Raw genomic sequence first — 14302 nt, forward strand, 5'->3', positions numbered from 1 at the left:
GTTCCTGTGTAAAGATGGGTTATTCCAGCCCCAACTGAAAGATGAGATCTGGAAAGAGGAACCCTTTTGTTACCCACTATATCCATGTGAAACTTCCTCTAAATATGACCACTGTGACCTTTCCCAGTGTTGAGAACATGACAGCCATGTAGGTCACACAGCTTTGGAATGCCTTAACTCCTTATTAGGCATCACAGGACTATAAGGGCTCTAATGGCTTGGCAGCTAAAGCTGTGAACAGAACAAATCACTGAGTGGCAAAAGAATGAATTGGATGATGAAAACATTTTGCAGGGTGTGAAGTGCTCAGATTAAAATGAAGAGGAGAGATGGGACAGAAGTGAACATGAGTTGCTTTAGCAATTAGGGAAGGAACTCTAGAAGAGATGACATTACAAGTGTCATCTTGAAGAATAGGAGGGAGCCTCCTGCATGACAATTTCAGGTTTGTAAGTGGCACTTGTCCTATGTGAATGACATCCCACTCAGCTTTGACTCTGGCCTTGGCATCAGGCAGCACTGTCCAATGGAACTACAGTCTGAGAATCTATGCAGTGAAAATAAAGGTCAGTCGATAGTCACACTGCATTACTATGCATTCAAATGTCTGTGGCAGCCAAGCTCTACTTAATGAAATCATTGTTCAGGTAGGGATATTTGGCTGATGACTACTGATGCACATATTTAGGAGCTGCTGCATAGATAATCTCTCACTTAGCTTAAATACAGAGGGAGGGGGATGGGCCCTTTTCTAAAGTTCCAATTAGTAAGTTATTGAGATTCAGAGAAAGAGTGATAAGTTTTATGACAACTCAAGATGATAGCTCTTTAAAGGGGTACTGGGCACCACTACAGGGTTGGTGGGAGCTTTCCACATGGTAGCAGGCAGGTGGGGTTGAATGCATCTGTGCTTGGAGAAAAGAGATTTCGCCATTTTGGAGTATGTAAAACACCAGTTGTGTATAAGCCAGTGCTGGGATCATTGCATAGCTGTTTTGTATGTAGTGTGTCTGTTCAACATCCATGAAGAGAAGAGTTCTCAGGTATGTGAGTAGATAAGGAGGCAGAAGTCCAGAGGATCCAGGCACTTGTGTAGGAAGGAACCTTCAAGGTTCTGCCCTTGGGGCTTTCAGAATCTGAGGTTGTACCATGAGGCTTTACAGTGTCTATAGGAATGAGAATTTGTAAAGGCCTGAATCATCACTGGGCTAATATAAGTCAGGGCAAGGAAAGCATGGGCTTTGAATCTCTCTGCCACCTACCTGCTGTAGACCAGAAAAGCCAGATCATAGCACAGACCAAAGCTCTCTCCTCAGAATAACAGGAGCAAAGGAATAAGGCTACATATGTGCACAATGGTTGAAGACCGATGCTCTAAGTGGAACTAGAATTAGAAACAAGCAAACCCCAGAGCAATCCACTTCTAACCAAAGGGCTAGCAATATGACAGTATGACCCTGCTAAACCTGCTGGTCTAGTGTTAGAAAGGGATAAGCTGAGTTCCTAAGAAATAGCTGTTGTGGTCAGTTTAGAATGTGGCTTGAAAAGATCTGAGCAGGGGATGAGTGACAAGGGCAGGTCACATAGTGAAGATTTACATGGCAATGATTTGAAAGGCAGATCCTAAGACAGGCTGAAAGCAAGTGATGGAAGCACTTAGTTGTGCAACTGCCTGTCTACTCTGAGTTCTCTTCTGATGCTTGATACAACAAGATGGGGAAAGAGCATCCATTGTAACTTCTGGTTGATAGTATCCCCATTTCCTTGTCTGCCTCATGTTTGGACTCATCTATATTATACATATGAAGCAATAAACATGAAGTGCAATGCTGTGGGGTGCATGCCCATGAAGATGGGGGCATTGTTGTCACATAGGAATAATTGAAAGAACAGCATATGTAGTTTTCTAGGTGTTCAGCTTAGATACCCAAAGGTATGGTGGGCATGGTCCAGGTAAATGGCTTTAAGATCTCTGTCTGGTACTCACATCCTCTCCATGCACACTCGAGGATAGAGATTTCATGCCCAGAGATAATCTTGTTTGGGCCCCCATACTACCCCAGCACACATGGAACAAAATCGGAAGACAAGATTGAGATCAGGGAGCTCTCATCTACTCCACGGGATTTTGAAGTCTTTACAGACTTTCTTCTTTCTTTTCTTAGGCCATGAATTTACTGCATCTGGTCAGAAGAGCTTCGAACCAACAGGTTTTCAAAATGTGCTCTCGGGGTTGTATAGCTCTGTGGTGTTTTCAGCCTTGGGAACCAATCTGACAGATACACACCTCTTCTGTCTGCTTGCCTGTGACCAGGATTCCTGCTGCGATGGCTTCATCGTCACACAGGTCAAAGAAGGTATGACATACCGGAGGGCTGGGCCTAACTAGGGATACAGAGCATCGGGAGACAGAAACCACAGAGCCTGCCATTGGAATTTGCTGCCATGATACAACCATGCCCAAATTGAAGGTGGTATTCACAAACAAAGTCAGGAGCAAATCCTGGCCTCTTTCCCATGTCAAGATGGTGCTATATTTTATGTCATTAAACTGGTTTATTACAGCTCTCTTCAATTTTACAAACCAAAATAGGAGCTCTGAGAATTGAAATCATTTGCTCAGTGTTATACATCTTCTGAAGGGACAGGGTGATATTTCACCCAAGGTATATTGTTCCCAACATCTGATAATCCTGGCAAGGTCACATTAGGTCAAACTACGTTAGCATATTCCTCTGCTCCTGATGACTATAAAGATAACCAGCTTATGGTATCTCTGTCCCTCAGCCATTCTCAGTGGCTCCTCAGCAGTGCATCTATCTGGATTTTATAGAAGTAAACCCAGGTACTTAGTTAGGTTAGGTTACGGTTAGGAGGGGATATTGGAGTTATAGTATGGAGCAGGATCCTATTACAGTGACTCAGTGGCCTTCTGGGAGAGAAGAGGCCGGTCCAGACTCTGTGGGAGTGAAAAAGCACTTAGATGAGATGAGAAAACTGGGGCAATGCTAAAGTGGGCATTGCTGGGCTAGGCTCTGGGAGACTCCATCTGTTTTGAGGTTAGCAGACTCTGGATCTGAGTAAGCTTGTCAGCATGGTGAGTGGATGTTTGAAAACAACAGCTTACATTTTCTTTTCCTGCCTCCTGTCCTTTTCTTCCTGATGAAATTATTGAGAGAGAAAGGGATAATTGGTAATCACTAGGCCCTGAAACAAAGTTAAATACAACTTTGGAAGCCTATGGTAAGTTTTTTGTACTATTTGGAGAGAGAAATGAATATTTCCTTGGGTCTCAAGCAGAGTGTAGACTTTGGTGACAGGAGAGATCTTAGTCCTGAGCAGAAGAGGAAGGCTACAGAAAGTCAGTAAAGACAAGGAACATTGAGTTAGCTGGATTTGCCCAGGGTAGGAAGAACTAGGAAAAGGTTGCCTTGACTTCCGAAGGAACAGGAGGAAGAGGTTTCATCAGGATTTTTTTCAGCTGAACTAACCAGCATTTTCATCTTGAGAACACTTGGGAAGGTTTGGACATGACCTGAACCTTCCTTTATTTTAAAAAAAAAAGATTCAGGCAGGGTCTTATGGTCTTATGCATGCTAGGCATCCCTCTAATTCAATGACCTTGAACTTCATGTTCTCCTTCCTCCACCTCCTCAGTGTAGGATTATAGGTGTGCACCTCCAAACCCAGCTTTCTGGGATGCTGGAGTGGTATGGGCCAGGGTCACGGACACATTTTCATTTAAAGCCAGCATTCTGGCTGAAGTGAAGAAAGGTGACAGATGAGTCTCACTTGGGTATGGAGTCATCAAGAAGGCGAGAAGCTATGCAAGTGACCAAATGGCCCAGGGTAATGACAATGGTGTGAGAAAAAGAAGACAAATTTAAATGGATTCTGGAAGAGCTTGAAGGGGCTCGAGACCCCAAAAGTACAACAATGCCAAGCAACCAGAGCTTCCAGGGACTAAGCCACTACCTAAAGACTATACATGGACTGACCCTGGACTCTGACCCCATAGGTAGCAATGAATATCCTAGTAGGAGCACCAGTGGAAGGGGAAGCCCTGGGTCCTGCTAAGACTGAACCCCCAGTGAACTAGTCTATGGGGGGAGGGCGGCAATGGGGGGAGGGTTGGGAGGGGAACACCCATAAGGAAGGGGAGGGGGGAGGGGGATGTTTGCCCGGAAACCGGGAAAGGGAATAACACTCGAAATGTATATAAGAAATACTCAAGTTAATAAAAAAAATAAAATAAAATAAAATAACCCAGTGTGACTCTAACCAAGCAAGTGAAAATCCTGTTCGGTAAGAACTTCAAGTCTCTGAAGAAAGAATAGAAGATCTCATAAGATGGAAAGATCTCCCATTCTCACAGATTGGCAGGATTAACATTATAAAATTGGCAAAAAAAAAGGGATTCTGGGTATGGGTAATAAGAAAGAGGGAGGTGTGTGGCTGGCTCACATGGTAGGAGTCTGCTCTGTGCTAAGTGATGCATAGCAGAGACACCAGGTTATTTATTGCATGACACCAGAGGGAGAGTTAGGGACCTCAGGAGTCTATCTATCTCAGCATGCTAAGTTTGAAACAACTTTGAGACATTTACAGAACATGCCTCACTTTGTATGAAAAGCTCTGGGGCCCAGAGGGGCAGAGTAGATGAGATACAGAAACCTTTTCATAAGAAGTAATATCCAGAGGCATCAGAGAGGATAAATGGGCAGAAAACGGAAACCAGTGGTGCACTTCAGTGCCTGGTAACATCAGTAGTAGTAGGAGTAGGGCTGTGGGAGCAGCTCAGTTGTGAGAGTGCTTGACGTGTGTGCCTGTGGCTCTTGGATCCATCTCCAGCACCATAGAAAGGCAGGTGTGGAGATGCACACCTGTGACCCTACTACTAAGGGAGTAAGGGAAAGAGAATAAGAAGTTCAAGTCATTGAGTCAGAGGGCTGCCTAGGATACATGAGACACTGTCTTAATTGTTTTTAAATAAAAGGTTTGAGTGCAGGTGAGAATTCTGGGGAGACAGCAGTGATGGGTGAGAAGATGAGGAGTAGAGACCACACCCCCAGTGAATACCTAAAAGAAAGGTAGAACCACTGGGCAGGGAGAAAGAAACCCAGGGCTTCTAAAGGTAACCAAATGAGGGAGGGTAGGATGTGCAGGGAACTTTGACAGTCCCTCATACTGCTGACAGCTCATGAAAAAAAAACATTGGAAGATGTCCAGCTGAGCTCATTGCATCAGTAGTGATGAAAAGGAAGCTGGTTGGGTTTTGTTGTTATTTTTATTGAAACCCTGTCTTTCTTCTCCCAAGTTAGAATGGATGACTTTAAACTTGTGACCTTCCTCTTTCTGCCTCCTCAGTGCTATTATTATAGTCCTGCTCCATCTTGTCAGGTTTATATGGTACTAGGGACTGAAGCCGGGCTTTATGTATACAAAGCAAGCACTCTACCAATGAAGCTACATCCTCAGCCTCAGAATGAGACTGTTTAGTTGAAAAGATGATTAGAACAACTTGGTTCCTAACCATCCTTTTGGTTTCAACCATATAATTATACAGTGTGGGTTTCTGTTAGTAGTTAGATGGGCAAATCATTAACTGTGCCTCACTTGTACATCAACATGTGTCTTTCTCCATACCCATGTTTAGAAACTCTGTCTTCAGAGACAGGATACCTCCTTGAACTAAACATATATTCTGTGGGCACCACCATTTCTCCAATTGCTGTGTTACTCAGCAGACCATGTGATCCTTCCCTGCGGAAACACTGACTTCATTTTCCTTAGGATCACATATGAAGGATTATTTTGTTCCATAGGGCAGTGAGCCTTCCAAACCCTTTTTCCACGACACTGAGGTTGGCAGCTTTCTTGCTATTCCCTCCAAGTCTAACTAGTCATCAGTGAATTGCCCAGCATCTTACCCACCTTCATATGCAGGACCAGAATTTAAGGCCCTTGTGACATATCTAAAAACATCTGGCTGTCCTTCCAGACTCATCAGGTACAGTGGGTGGTTGGGAGTTTTAATTTAGGGGGCTTTGGCCAGACTTGCTGAGTTCTGGGGACAGAATACTGTTACACCCTTTACCACGGCATTGAAAGTCCTTTAGCTTTCTTTAAAATCACTCCTTTCCCTTGGTCCTCCTACCCATCCCTCACAAAAGCTGGAACTGCCTCTAGTCTCCTCTGCCTACCTACCTTGAGCTCCCAGTGATGGCTGTATTTTCACTAAGGAATACTTAATGACAACTCATGAGGCTATAAGCCTACATTGTAGTGGCGGCTATGGGGAAGAGGGATTCTAGTGAACTCTAATGCCCTAAGGTTTACATAAGTGCACTGAGGCTGAAGGGTATAACCAGCAAGTAACTGGTCCCTATCACAGAAACATATGGGGCCAGTGGAGGGACCTGGGGTTTAGGGTCAAGGGCACCAAGCTCTGAATTAAGTATGTTACTATACCTCCTTTCCTCCCTCTCTCCGTCCCTCCCTCTCTCTGTCCCTTCCTCCATGGTTTTTCCTCTCCCTCTTGCTCTCTTGATCACTTTTTTCTCTCCCATAAACCATGGTGCTCATACTTCTTTTGAGCTCCCACATTTTTATTGTACCCAGACTGCCCCGGAGTTCTACAGCCGTCTCAATCTGCTCCTCAATGGGGCTGCTGTTGCCTCCACCCTTTCACTATCACTCAGACACTAGAAAAAAAAAACACTTCTCCTTTTGTGGAGTCTCAGTCTCCCAATCTGTGATATGAGGGTATCTAATGAGGTCAGTGACTCTTGAACCTGGCTGTACTGCAGAATCTTCTGCGTGCTCCTTGTGAGCGTTAACTCTCCAATAGCATCTCAAACCTTGCGTGACAACATGACAAAGTTCATAGCTAGTGCCAGCAACTGAACATTTCTGCAATTCTCCCTGTGGAGTACATCAGTACCACATAAGAGGACCTCTAAGGACATCTTTGAAAAGTGAGTTGAAAGTAGGCTTTGATGCCCCAGTGTCACTGTCCTACCCTCAAACACAGACTAGGTTCTCAGAGCAAAGGATGGCTTGCAGGGCCCTCATGGTTTCCCTCACACTGGCCTCTTCCCTTTGACAGGGCCTACCATCTGTGGACTTCTCAGTGCTCCTGACATTCTGGTTTGCCACATCAATGACTGGAGGGATGCCTCTGATACTCAGGCCAATGGTACATGTGCTGGGGTGACGTATGACCAAGGGAGCCGCCAGATGACCATGAGTCTGGGAGGCCAAGAATTCTTGCAGGGTAAGTAAGTCTCTACATTTTACTATGCTTCTAAGTTCCTCTTCCCACCAGTAAGGGCTCTGTTAACTTCTTAGGTGCAGTTCTACATCCTGAGCGCTTGTACCACTCTGTAGAGGGTACAGATATGTCCTCCTCACACTGACCTCATCCCGTAGGCTATGCAGGCTTTGTTTATAGTGTAGAAGGAAATGGCACCCATAAAGCTGCATGAGAAAGCTAATGGTTGAGTTCAGGGAGACACACACACACGATATATATATATATATATATATATATATATATATATATATATATATATATATATACACAAAACATAAGTTAATTTAGCTCTCAAAGCTTCAGGTTATCTGGGACCAAGGTTCCTGAGGAATCTAGCATGCCCAGCTGCTGGTCCAGTATCTCTGGGCCAACTGGGGCTGGGCCTGCTCTAGCTGGTTTCCTCCACATTAGGGGTGAGTGTGCTCTTTTCCGGCAGGTGGCAGAGGCAGAACAGAATAAGAAAGAAGTGCAAAGCTTCTGAAAATCTATAAACACTCATCTCTGCCTCATTTTGGGTGCATAAACAAACCACACGGGGAAACCAGAAGCCAAAGGACGGGAAATACTGTTCCATTAGTCAGAAGCACTGCAAAGTCACATGTAAAATGCCTACAGATAATCATGGGTTGGGGACTCCAGTTAGAGACCTTGGCTGTTCCCCTGGGAAGTTAATTCACTACCCTCTTCTAATCACAGGGGTACAGGGACAGGCCTGTTAGAGATTATGTTGTGCAGGGGGCAGAACGAACTTCAGAAACCGAGAGTTCTACATTTCCTATTTTGCTGAAGCTCTTCAGACTTTTCAGAAAGATATATAAATATTAGAGATGACAGGCCTCCACTCAACCCACAGAGAAGGATACTGAGTTTCGGAGGCCTCCCTGTGCCAGTCAGGCCTCCCTCTTGCCTTCTTACCTGCCTACTACTCCTCTTAACAGGCTCAGTAGAGAGGACAGACTTCCCTTTCTGTCCTAAGATGGCATTGGCCAGACCAGTTCTGTTGACAAGGTTGGCCCCAGTGGGACCAGTATCATCCACAACTGGTTAGACATGCTAAGTCTCAGGCACCCATGCCCAATAGGCCCAGGAATCTGTGTTCTGAGAAGCAGTTCCTGTAATTCTTAGAGCAGTTGCCTGCTAGGTTGGAAGAGAGGATAGCAATATCAATTGTCATAGATATAAAATAGCCCATAGGACTGTTAGGTCAGCTAGCACCAAGGCTGAGACCTAAACCTACACAGTGGTTCAAAGAATACACTGTCATTGTGTTCAGTCCTACCTTACAGCTGAAGGGAAACAGGCACGCAGGAGTTAAGTCACTCATAAGGAGGAGCCTGGGCCTAAAACCAGGCCCTGGGAGTCCTAACCACTCCAGTATTGTCAGATATGCAGAGAAAATTTTGGATGATACTGTATCATTTCTTAAACACTTGCTGATACCCAGACCAATATATAATATGCATGTTATTCTTTGAAGAATTATATATGCCTTCCTAATTTTTGGATTAATGACAGAGAGCTTAAAATCCAATACCAAAAACACATAGGCGATCTGGATGGCATACCCAACCGAAGCCTGGAAATACACTGCAGAATCTGGCAGAATTCCAGGGAGTCTACGTACGTTCTTTTGGTGGTAAACAGAATCAAACGGCTTAGTTATGGGATGGCTGCCTCACAGATGGTCTTCATTACTCCAAGAGGCACTCAGGGTGAAAACAGGCATTTCAGGAAAGACATGTGGTAAATTGGCAGCAGTAAGTCACTGAACTGCTTATGCCTGAACATGTGCTTGCTGTATGCGTCCAAGGAGCCAGGAATGTGCCCTGGCTTGGCCTCCCTGCAAAGGAGTGACAATGAAAGGCCTTTGAAGCATTTAGGGCTATATGTCCATCTTTGTGTGTGTGTGTGTGTGTGTGTGTGTGTGTGTGTGTGTGTGTGTGTGTATCAGAAAGAAAACTTTGGGTATCATTCCCTAGTGCTTTCCAGTTTTTGTTTGTTACAGGCCTCTCATTGGTCTGGGGTTTTACTGTGGCTAGGATAACTGGACAGTAATGTTTCCAGGGATCTGTCTGTCTTTACCTTACATTTCATCATCACTGAAATTAACAGTGCTTGCCTGGCTTATTAAATGGGCTTTATGGAACGAACTCAGGTCCTCATATTTGTGAGGCAAGAGTTTACAACTAAGCAATCTCTCCAGCCCAAGCTTTGGGTTTTCAATAAAGTGGTGTGTGTGTGTGTGTGTGTGTGTGTGTGTGTGTGTGTGTGTGTGTGTGTGTTTTCTAGACTGAGGCTTTTCTTTCCAAGGTCTAACTATCTGATCATTCACCTGTGTGTCCCACAGCAATCCTCATTAGGGTTGATTTCTTTTTTCTCGGCTAGCTGCTAATGTCAGAGTTAAGTAAAGCAGAGACCTGGACCTGGTTAATTCACACTTAGATCTGATTTGGAAAGTTAATGTGGGTAAAGTCCTAGTTGTAGGAAGGTACAAATCATTTAGAATCCATGTCCTTTAAACAGGAAGCACACTGATGTCTGTTTTGCATTTTTATTTTCATGATCCTTTGGACCACCTGCTGAGGCAAATGACCCAGGGAATGCAGGTCAGAACTCTGTGTGCGCAATTTTTCATTAATGCCATAACTGTGGTGCAACTCTACATTTTGAACCCCAAGTTCTTGTGCAAACTTCCCAACATGCCCCAAGAGCTACTTTTACTACTATGGTACCACGTATGATTTCCTGAAAGCAGAAAATGCTTTCAAGTCATCTGTGGCTATTGTAGCAAATTGTTTGGCATCTCTGACACTTTGGAATTCCACTCCTCAGATGTCAGTGCAATCCTCACTTCTAGACTTGGTCTGAATGCCAGCTCACAGCAAATTCCACTTCTAAGATAGGAAAGAGAGATGTCAAAAGACGACTGGAGAGAGGAACAGGTTTGAGGGAAAGGTGGTGTAGCCAGCCATGACTTAGTGGTAGTCCTCACGTGATGTTACCACAACCTTGGGATGTATCCTCCACCACAAAACACAACCTACCAGGAAGATGAGAGGCATCAGGCCAGGTTCTAAGTACAAAAATTGCAAGGTTTCCATCACTAAGGCCAAGGTTCTTCCCAGCTAGTTGAGATGATAGATGTGGGCATCGCTAAAGCAAAACAAGCCCACCTTCTTAGACTCATGGGATTGTGGAATGAAATGAAACTATGCAGTTTCTAGAAACTCACTAAGTTCTATCTAAGATCACTTACCCCATCTAGGGCTGATTTCTGGTGCCCACATCAAATGAATACACCTACCACCAACCCCACAGAACACCAAGAAATGGTTTTGTACAATATGAGACTACAGCAGGTATATACATGAACTTTCCCCTCAAACTACCAGGGGTGCATGCTGCATGAGATACTTGGTGTGAGTTCTCTGTGAGAGTACTCAGTAAGAGTACTCAGAGTACTCAGTGAGAGTACTCAGTGAGAGTACTCAGTGAGAGTACTCAGTGAGAGTACTGGGTTTCTGCTTAGACTTGGGGTCTGAGACTGAACAGGGAAAATATGAAGAATGTTTACCAACAAGAGAAAAGGATGTAAAAAAAAATGTAATTTTAACCAGTGTGGCACCAGAGGAGGAGAACTTGCTAGAAATGATAAAAGCCTAGCTTTAGTGGGAAGAGGAGAGTAATTGGGAAAGGAGAGGACATGAGGCATTACCATAGTCAAAGTGCATGATAAATGTCAATGAAAATGTCTTTATAAAGCCCATCACTGCATATAATGAATAAATGTCGATAAAAATGTAAAGAATAGTTAATAGCATTAGCAATAATTTAAATAAGGCAAGCTGCCAGTGACTGGATATGTATCAAATGTGAAGAATCCAGGTCATACTGTAAAGTGTTGCTATCATTTAGTTGCCAGCTGCACTTAGTTTTTACATTTATTAATTTATGTATTTGGTGTGTGTGTGTATGTGTGTGTATGTGTGTGTATGTGATGTGAGTGTTTGTGTGTGTGTGTGTGTGTGTGTGTGTGTGTGTGTAGCCTGAGCACACATGTCACCATTAGCATGTGAAGTCAGAGGAGAACTTGACTAAATCAATTCTCTCCTTCTAACATTTGGAACCTGGGTATCAAATTTAGGACATCAACCTTGGTGGCATGTGGTCTTACTTACATCCTCTTGGCTGCAGCTTCATTAAGGATATTAGCATCTCAGGAAATACCCACATTGGTACCTGCTAAAAATCTTGTTATTTTTGTCATTGTTGTTGTTGTTAAATCCATTTCTTAACTGTTATGGTCATCCTCCAATGTCCTAAGTTTGTGACCCTTCTCATATCAGTCTTTTTTGTTTTAAGCTAGATCCCTGAAGTCTGGTCAGCTCTGGTTTTACACCCAAGTGTTGGAGTGGTCCATTGTGAGGTTTTGAGAGATCCTGTATAGAAAGTAGAACTGTCAAGCCAGGAGGTCCTTAGTGGGATTATGGGGCAATTGTAAAGGTTGGTGACCAGTGAGAACAAGCACAAACACACTCACCAAATGGCAATCTTCTGCAGGTCTGACGCTCTTGGAGGGAACTCAAGACAGCTTTATCAGCTTCCAGCAGGTCTACCTCTGGAAAGGTGAGCTCTAAGGTGGAGAAGTGGGGATGACATAAGAGTGAGTTCCTGAGTTTAGCCCCAGTTCCTATCCACACAGTACTCTGCCCCATGGAGGTAGGGCTGGGATACAGACTTATGTTCTGTGGACATGCTTTTTATGGAGCAGAAGGCACCCACCACTCATCAGAGGAAACACATAGTCTAAAAGAATGTCATGTGAACACCAATATTTATGAGCATTTTTAGAAGGCTAAATGTTAATGTTTACAGTGCTACATGCAGTCTAGTTCTAGCCCTTAGAGACTGGCCAGTGTTTGGTACAGTGTCAAGCCTGCCTATCTGGGTGGCTGGATCTATCCATGCCTTGTATTTGGTTCATGGTTGTGGGACATGAATGTTGTTATGTGGCTGTCTTGATAATACCAGTGATCTTATCTTCTTCTTCCTAGATTCTGACATAGGGTCTCGGCCTGAATCTATGGGATGTGGAAGGGGAATGGTGCCCAAGTCAGAAGCTCCAGAAGGAGCAGGTATTGACTCAGAAGCATTGATACAGCTGAGCCCAGTCTAAAGAGACAAGATGGTGGTACCTGGGGTCTAATCAATGAATGAGTCTCTTATTACTCCAATCTGAAACTTTGGATTCTCAAAGCATCACATTATGCCTCAAGTCTAATTATCCACTCATAAACACAGAGATTCCTGCAGTGGGTAGTCAGAACAGAATGTAAAGTAGCTTCGTTGCCAATTCCCACTTTTGCTAAAACAGAAACAAACACAATAACTGTAGCAGGAGAGATTGCGTGCTTAAAGGGCAGAATTTAACTGAGCATGTCCAGGACTCCACTCATGTAAACCCTGTAGGACCTAGAAACATGTTACTATGTGTCAGAAAATATCAATTGTGTTAAAGTGAGCAGTCTAAGGAGACATGACAGGCAAAGGAAGAGTTAATCTGGACAGGAATTGGGGTTGAGCATGGGGAAGGTGTGAGAACAAACACCTCACCACTAGAACCCAGAACTGGCATTACTAGAGATGGCATTAAAAGCCATGGAGAATTGGAGAAAGAGAGGGGTAGAGAGGGATGAAAGGGACATATGATGACAAAAGAAGGGTATCTTAGCCCACTCAATGCTGCTATAACAAAATTACAGACTAGCTAATTTAAAAGAAATAAATATATTTGGCTCTTAATTGTGGAGGCTAGAAAATCCAGGATTGAATGCCTGCATGTAGTGAGGGTCTTCCACTGGTCAATAACATACTAGAAGTAATCAAAAGGGTTCAAGAGAGTAAAAGGGAGGCCAGTTTGCTTTTATAGCCCACCCTGCTGTACAAAAACCTGCAAACTATGCATTGGTCTCTGAACTTGGATTCCGGCATGACTTAGCTAACAGAAGTATGGTTGGCTGAAAGTTTCAAACAGAAGAATGTGGTGATATGGTGCTTTGGTTGGCAGAGCTAACTGAGGCCACCCAGAAGTGGGATGAAATCTTAGAGGGATTCCCTGCCTTAGGAATACAGGAAAACCAAAATTCTGGGTTTACAACTGTATGGCTTTCTAAGAAGTTCAAAGACCTTCTGAACCCCTTTTCCTAATCAGATGGATACCCTGTTATTCCTAGCTCTGCTCTGGCCTCAGGTCACATAAGGATGCTTTTGTCTTTGTCTCTCCCCAAGTCTACTTCTCTCTGTTCCATGCTTGCTAGATAGGTGGAAAGCTCACCCTCTCCTTCTCTTACAGATATGGCAACAGAACTTTTCTCCCCTGTGGACATTACACAGGTCATTGTCAATACAAGCCACTCATTGCCCAGCCAGCAGTACTGGCTCTCCACACACCTGTTTTCAGCAGAGCAAGCAAACCTGTGGTGCCTTTCTCGTGAGTATCTTTAGCCCGCAGCTTACTTCAGGATGTATTTTCACAACACTTGTGAATTATAGAAGTTTAAATTCATTGGTATAAGTTAAGGGTCACTTCATTCTTAACACAAAAGTGGGGTTACTCCCAGACTTCAGGAAACTCACACTGAAAGTAGTTCTGCTCAGCAATCAGAACCTATCTTCCATCCATCCATCCATCCATCCATCCATCCATCCATCCATCCATCCAATCAATGTTGAATATGCATTATGTCCTAGGACTAAACTTTGTGTAGATAAGAACCAAACCAGAATCAACCATGCCTTTTCCTTAAAGGAGCTCATAGGTAGGTATCTGGTAATACTGACATAAGTAGAGAACAGAGTGTTCATATACAAATTCCTGTCCTCTATTCTGCTTACTGTCAGTGTGTCTGAGAAGCCATACATAGAGACACCGAGCATTCGCCATGTTGTCTACTGTGTTGCTGAGTTTGTGTCTGACCTCTCATCTCA

At 43.9% G+C, this 14302-nt stretch overlaps 1 protein-coding gene across 2 annotated transcripts in view; it reads left to right on the forward strand.

Moving 5' to 3' along the window:
* The window catches only part of Tg (thyroglobulin), a 184898-nt gene that overhangs the window by 54870 nt on the left and 115726 nt on the right, over positions 1–14302 (forward strand). For both annotated transcript variants that reach the window (NM_030988.2, NM_001270783.1), the window contains 5 exons: positions 2166–2357; positions 7109–7276; positions 11876–11941; positions 12370–12450; positions 13668–13805. In NM_030988.2, the coding sequence (NP_112250.2) occupies positions 2166–2357; positions 7109–7276; positions 11876–11941; positions 12370–12450; positions 13668–13805 (645 nt within the window). The remainder of the gene's footprint in view (positions 1–2165; positions 2358–7108; positions 7277–11875; positions 11942–12369; positions 12451–13667; positions 13806–14302) is intronic.

The sequence above is a fragment of the Rattus norvegicus genome, chromosome 7 (genome assembly GCF_036323735.1).
Source record: "Rattus norvegicus strain BN/NHsdMcwi chromosome 7, GRCr8, whole genome shotgun sequence".
Classification (NCBI taxonomy): Eukaryota; Metazoa; Chordata; class Mammalia; order Rodentia; family Muridae; genus Rattus; species Rattus norvegicus.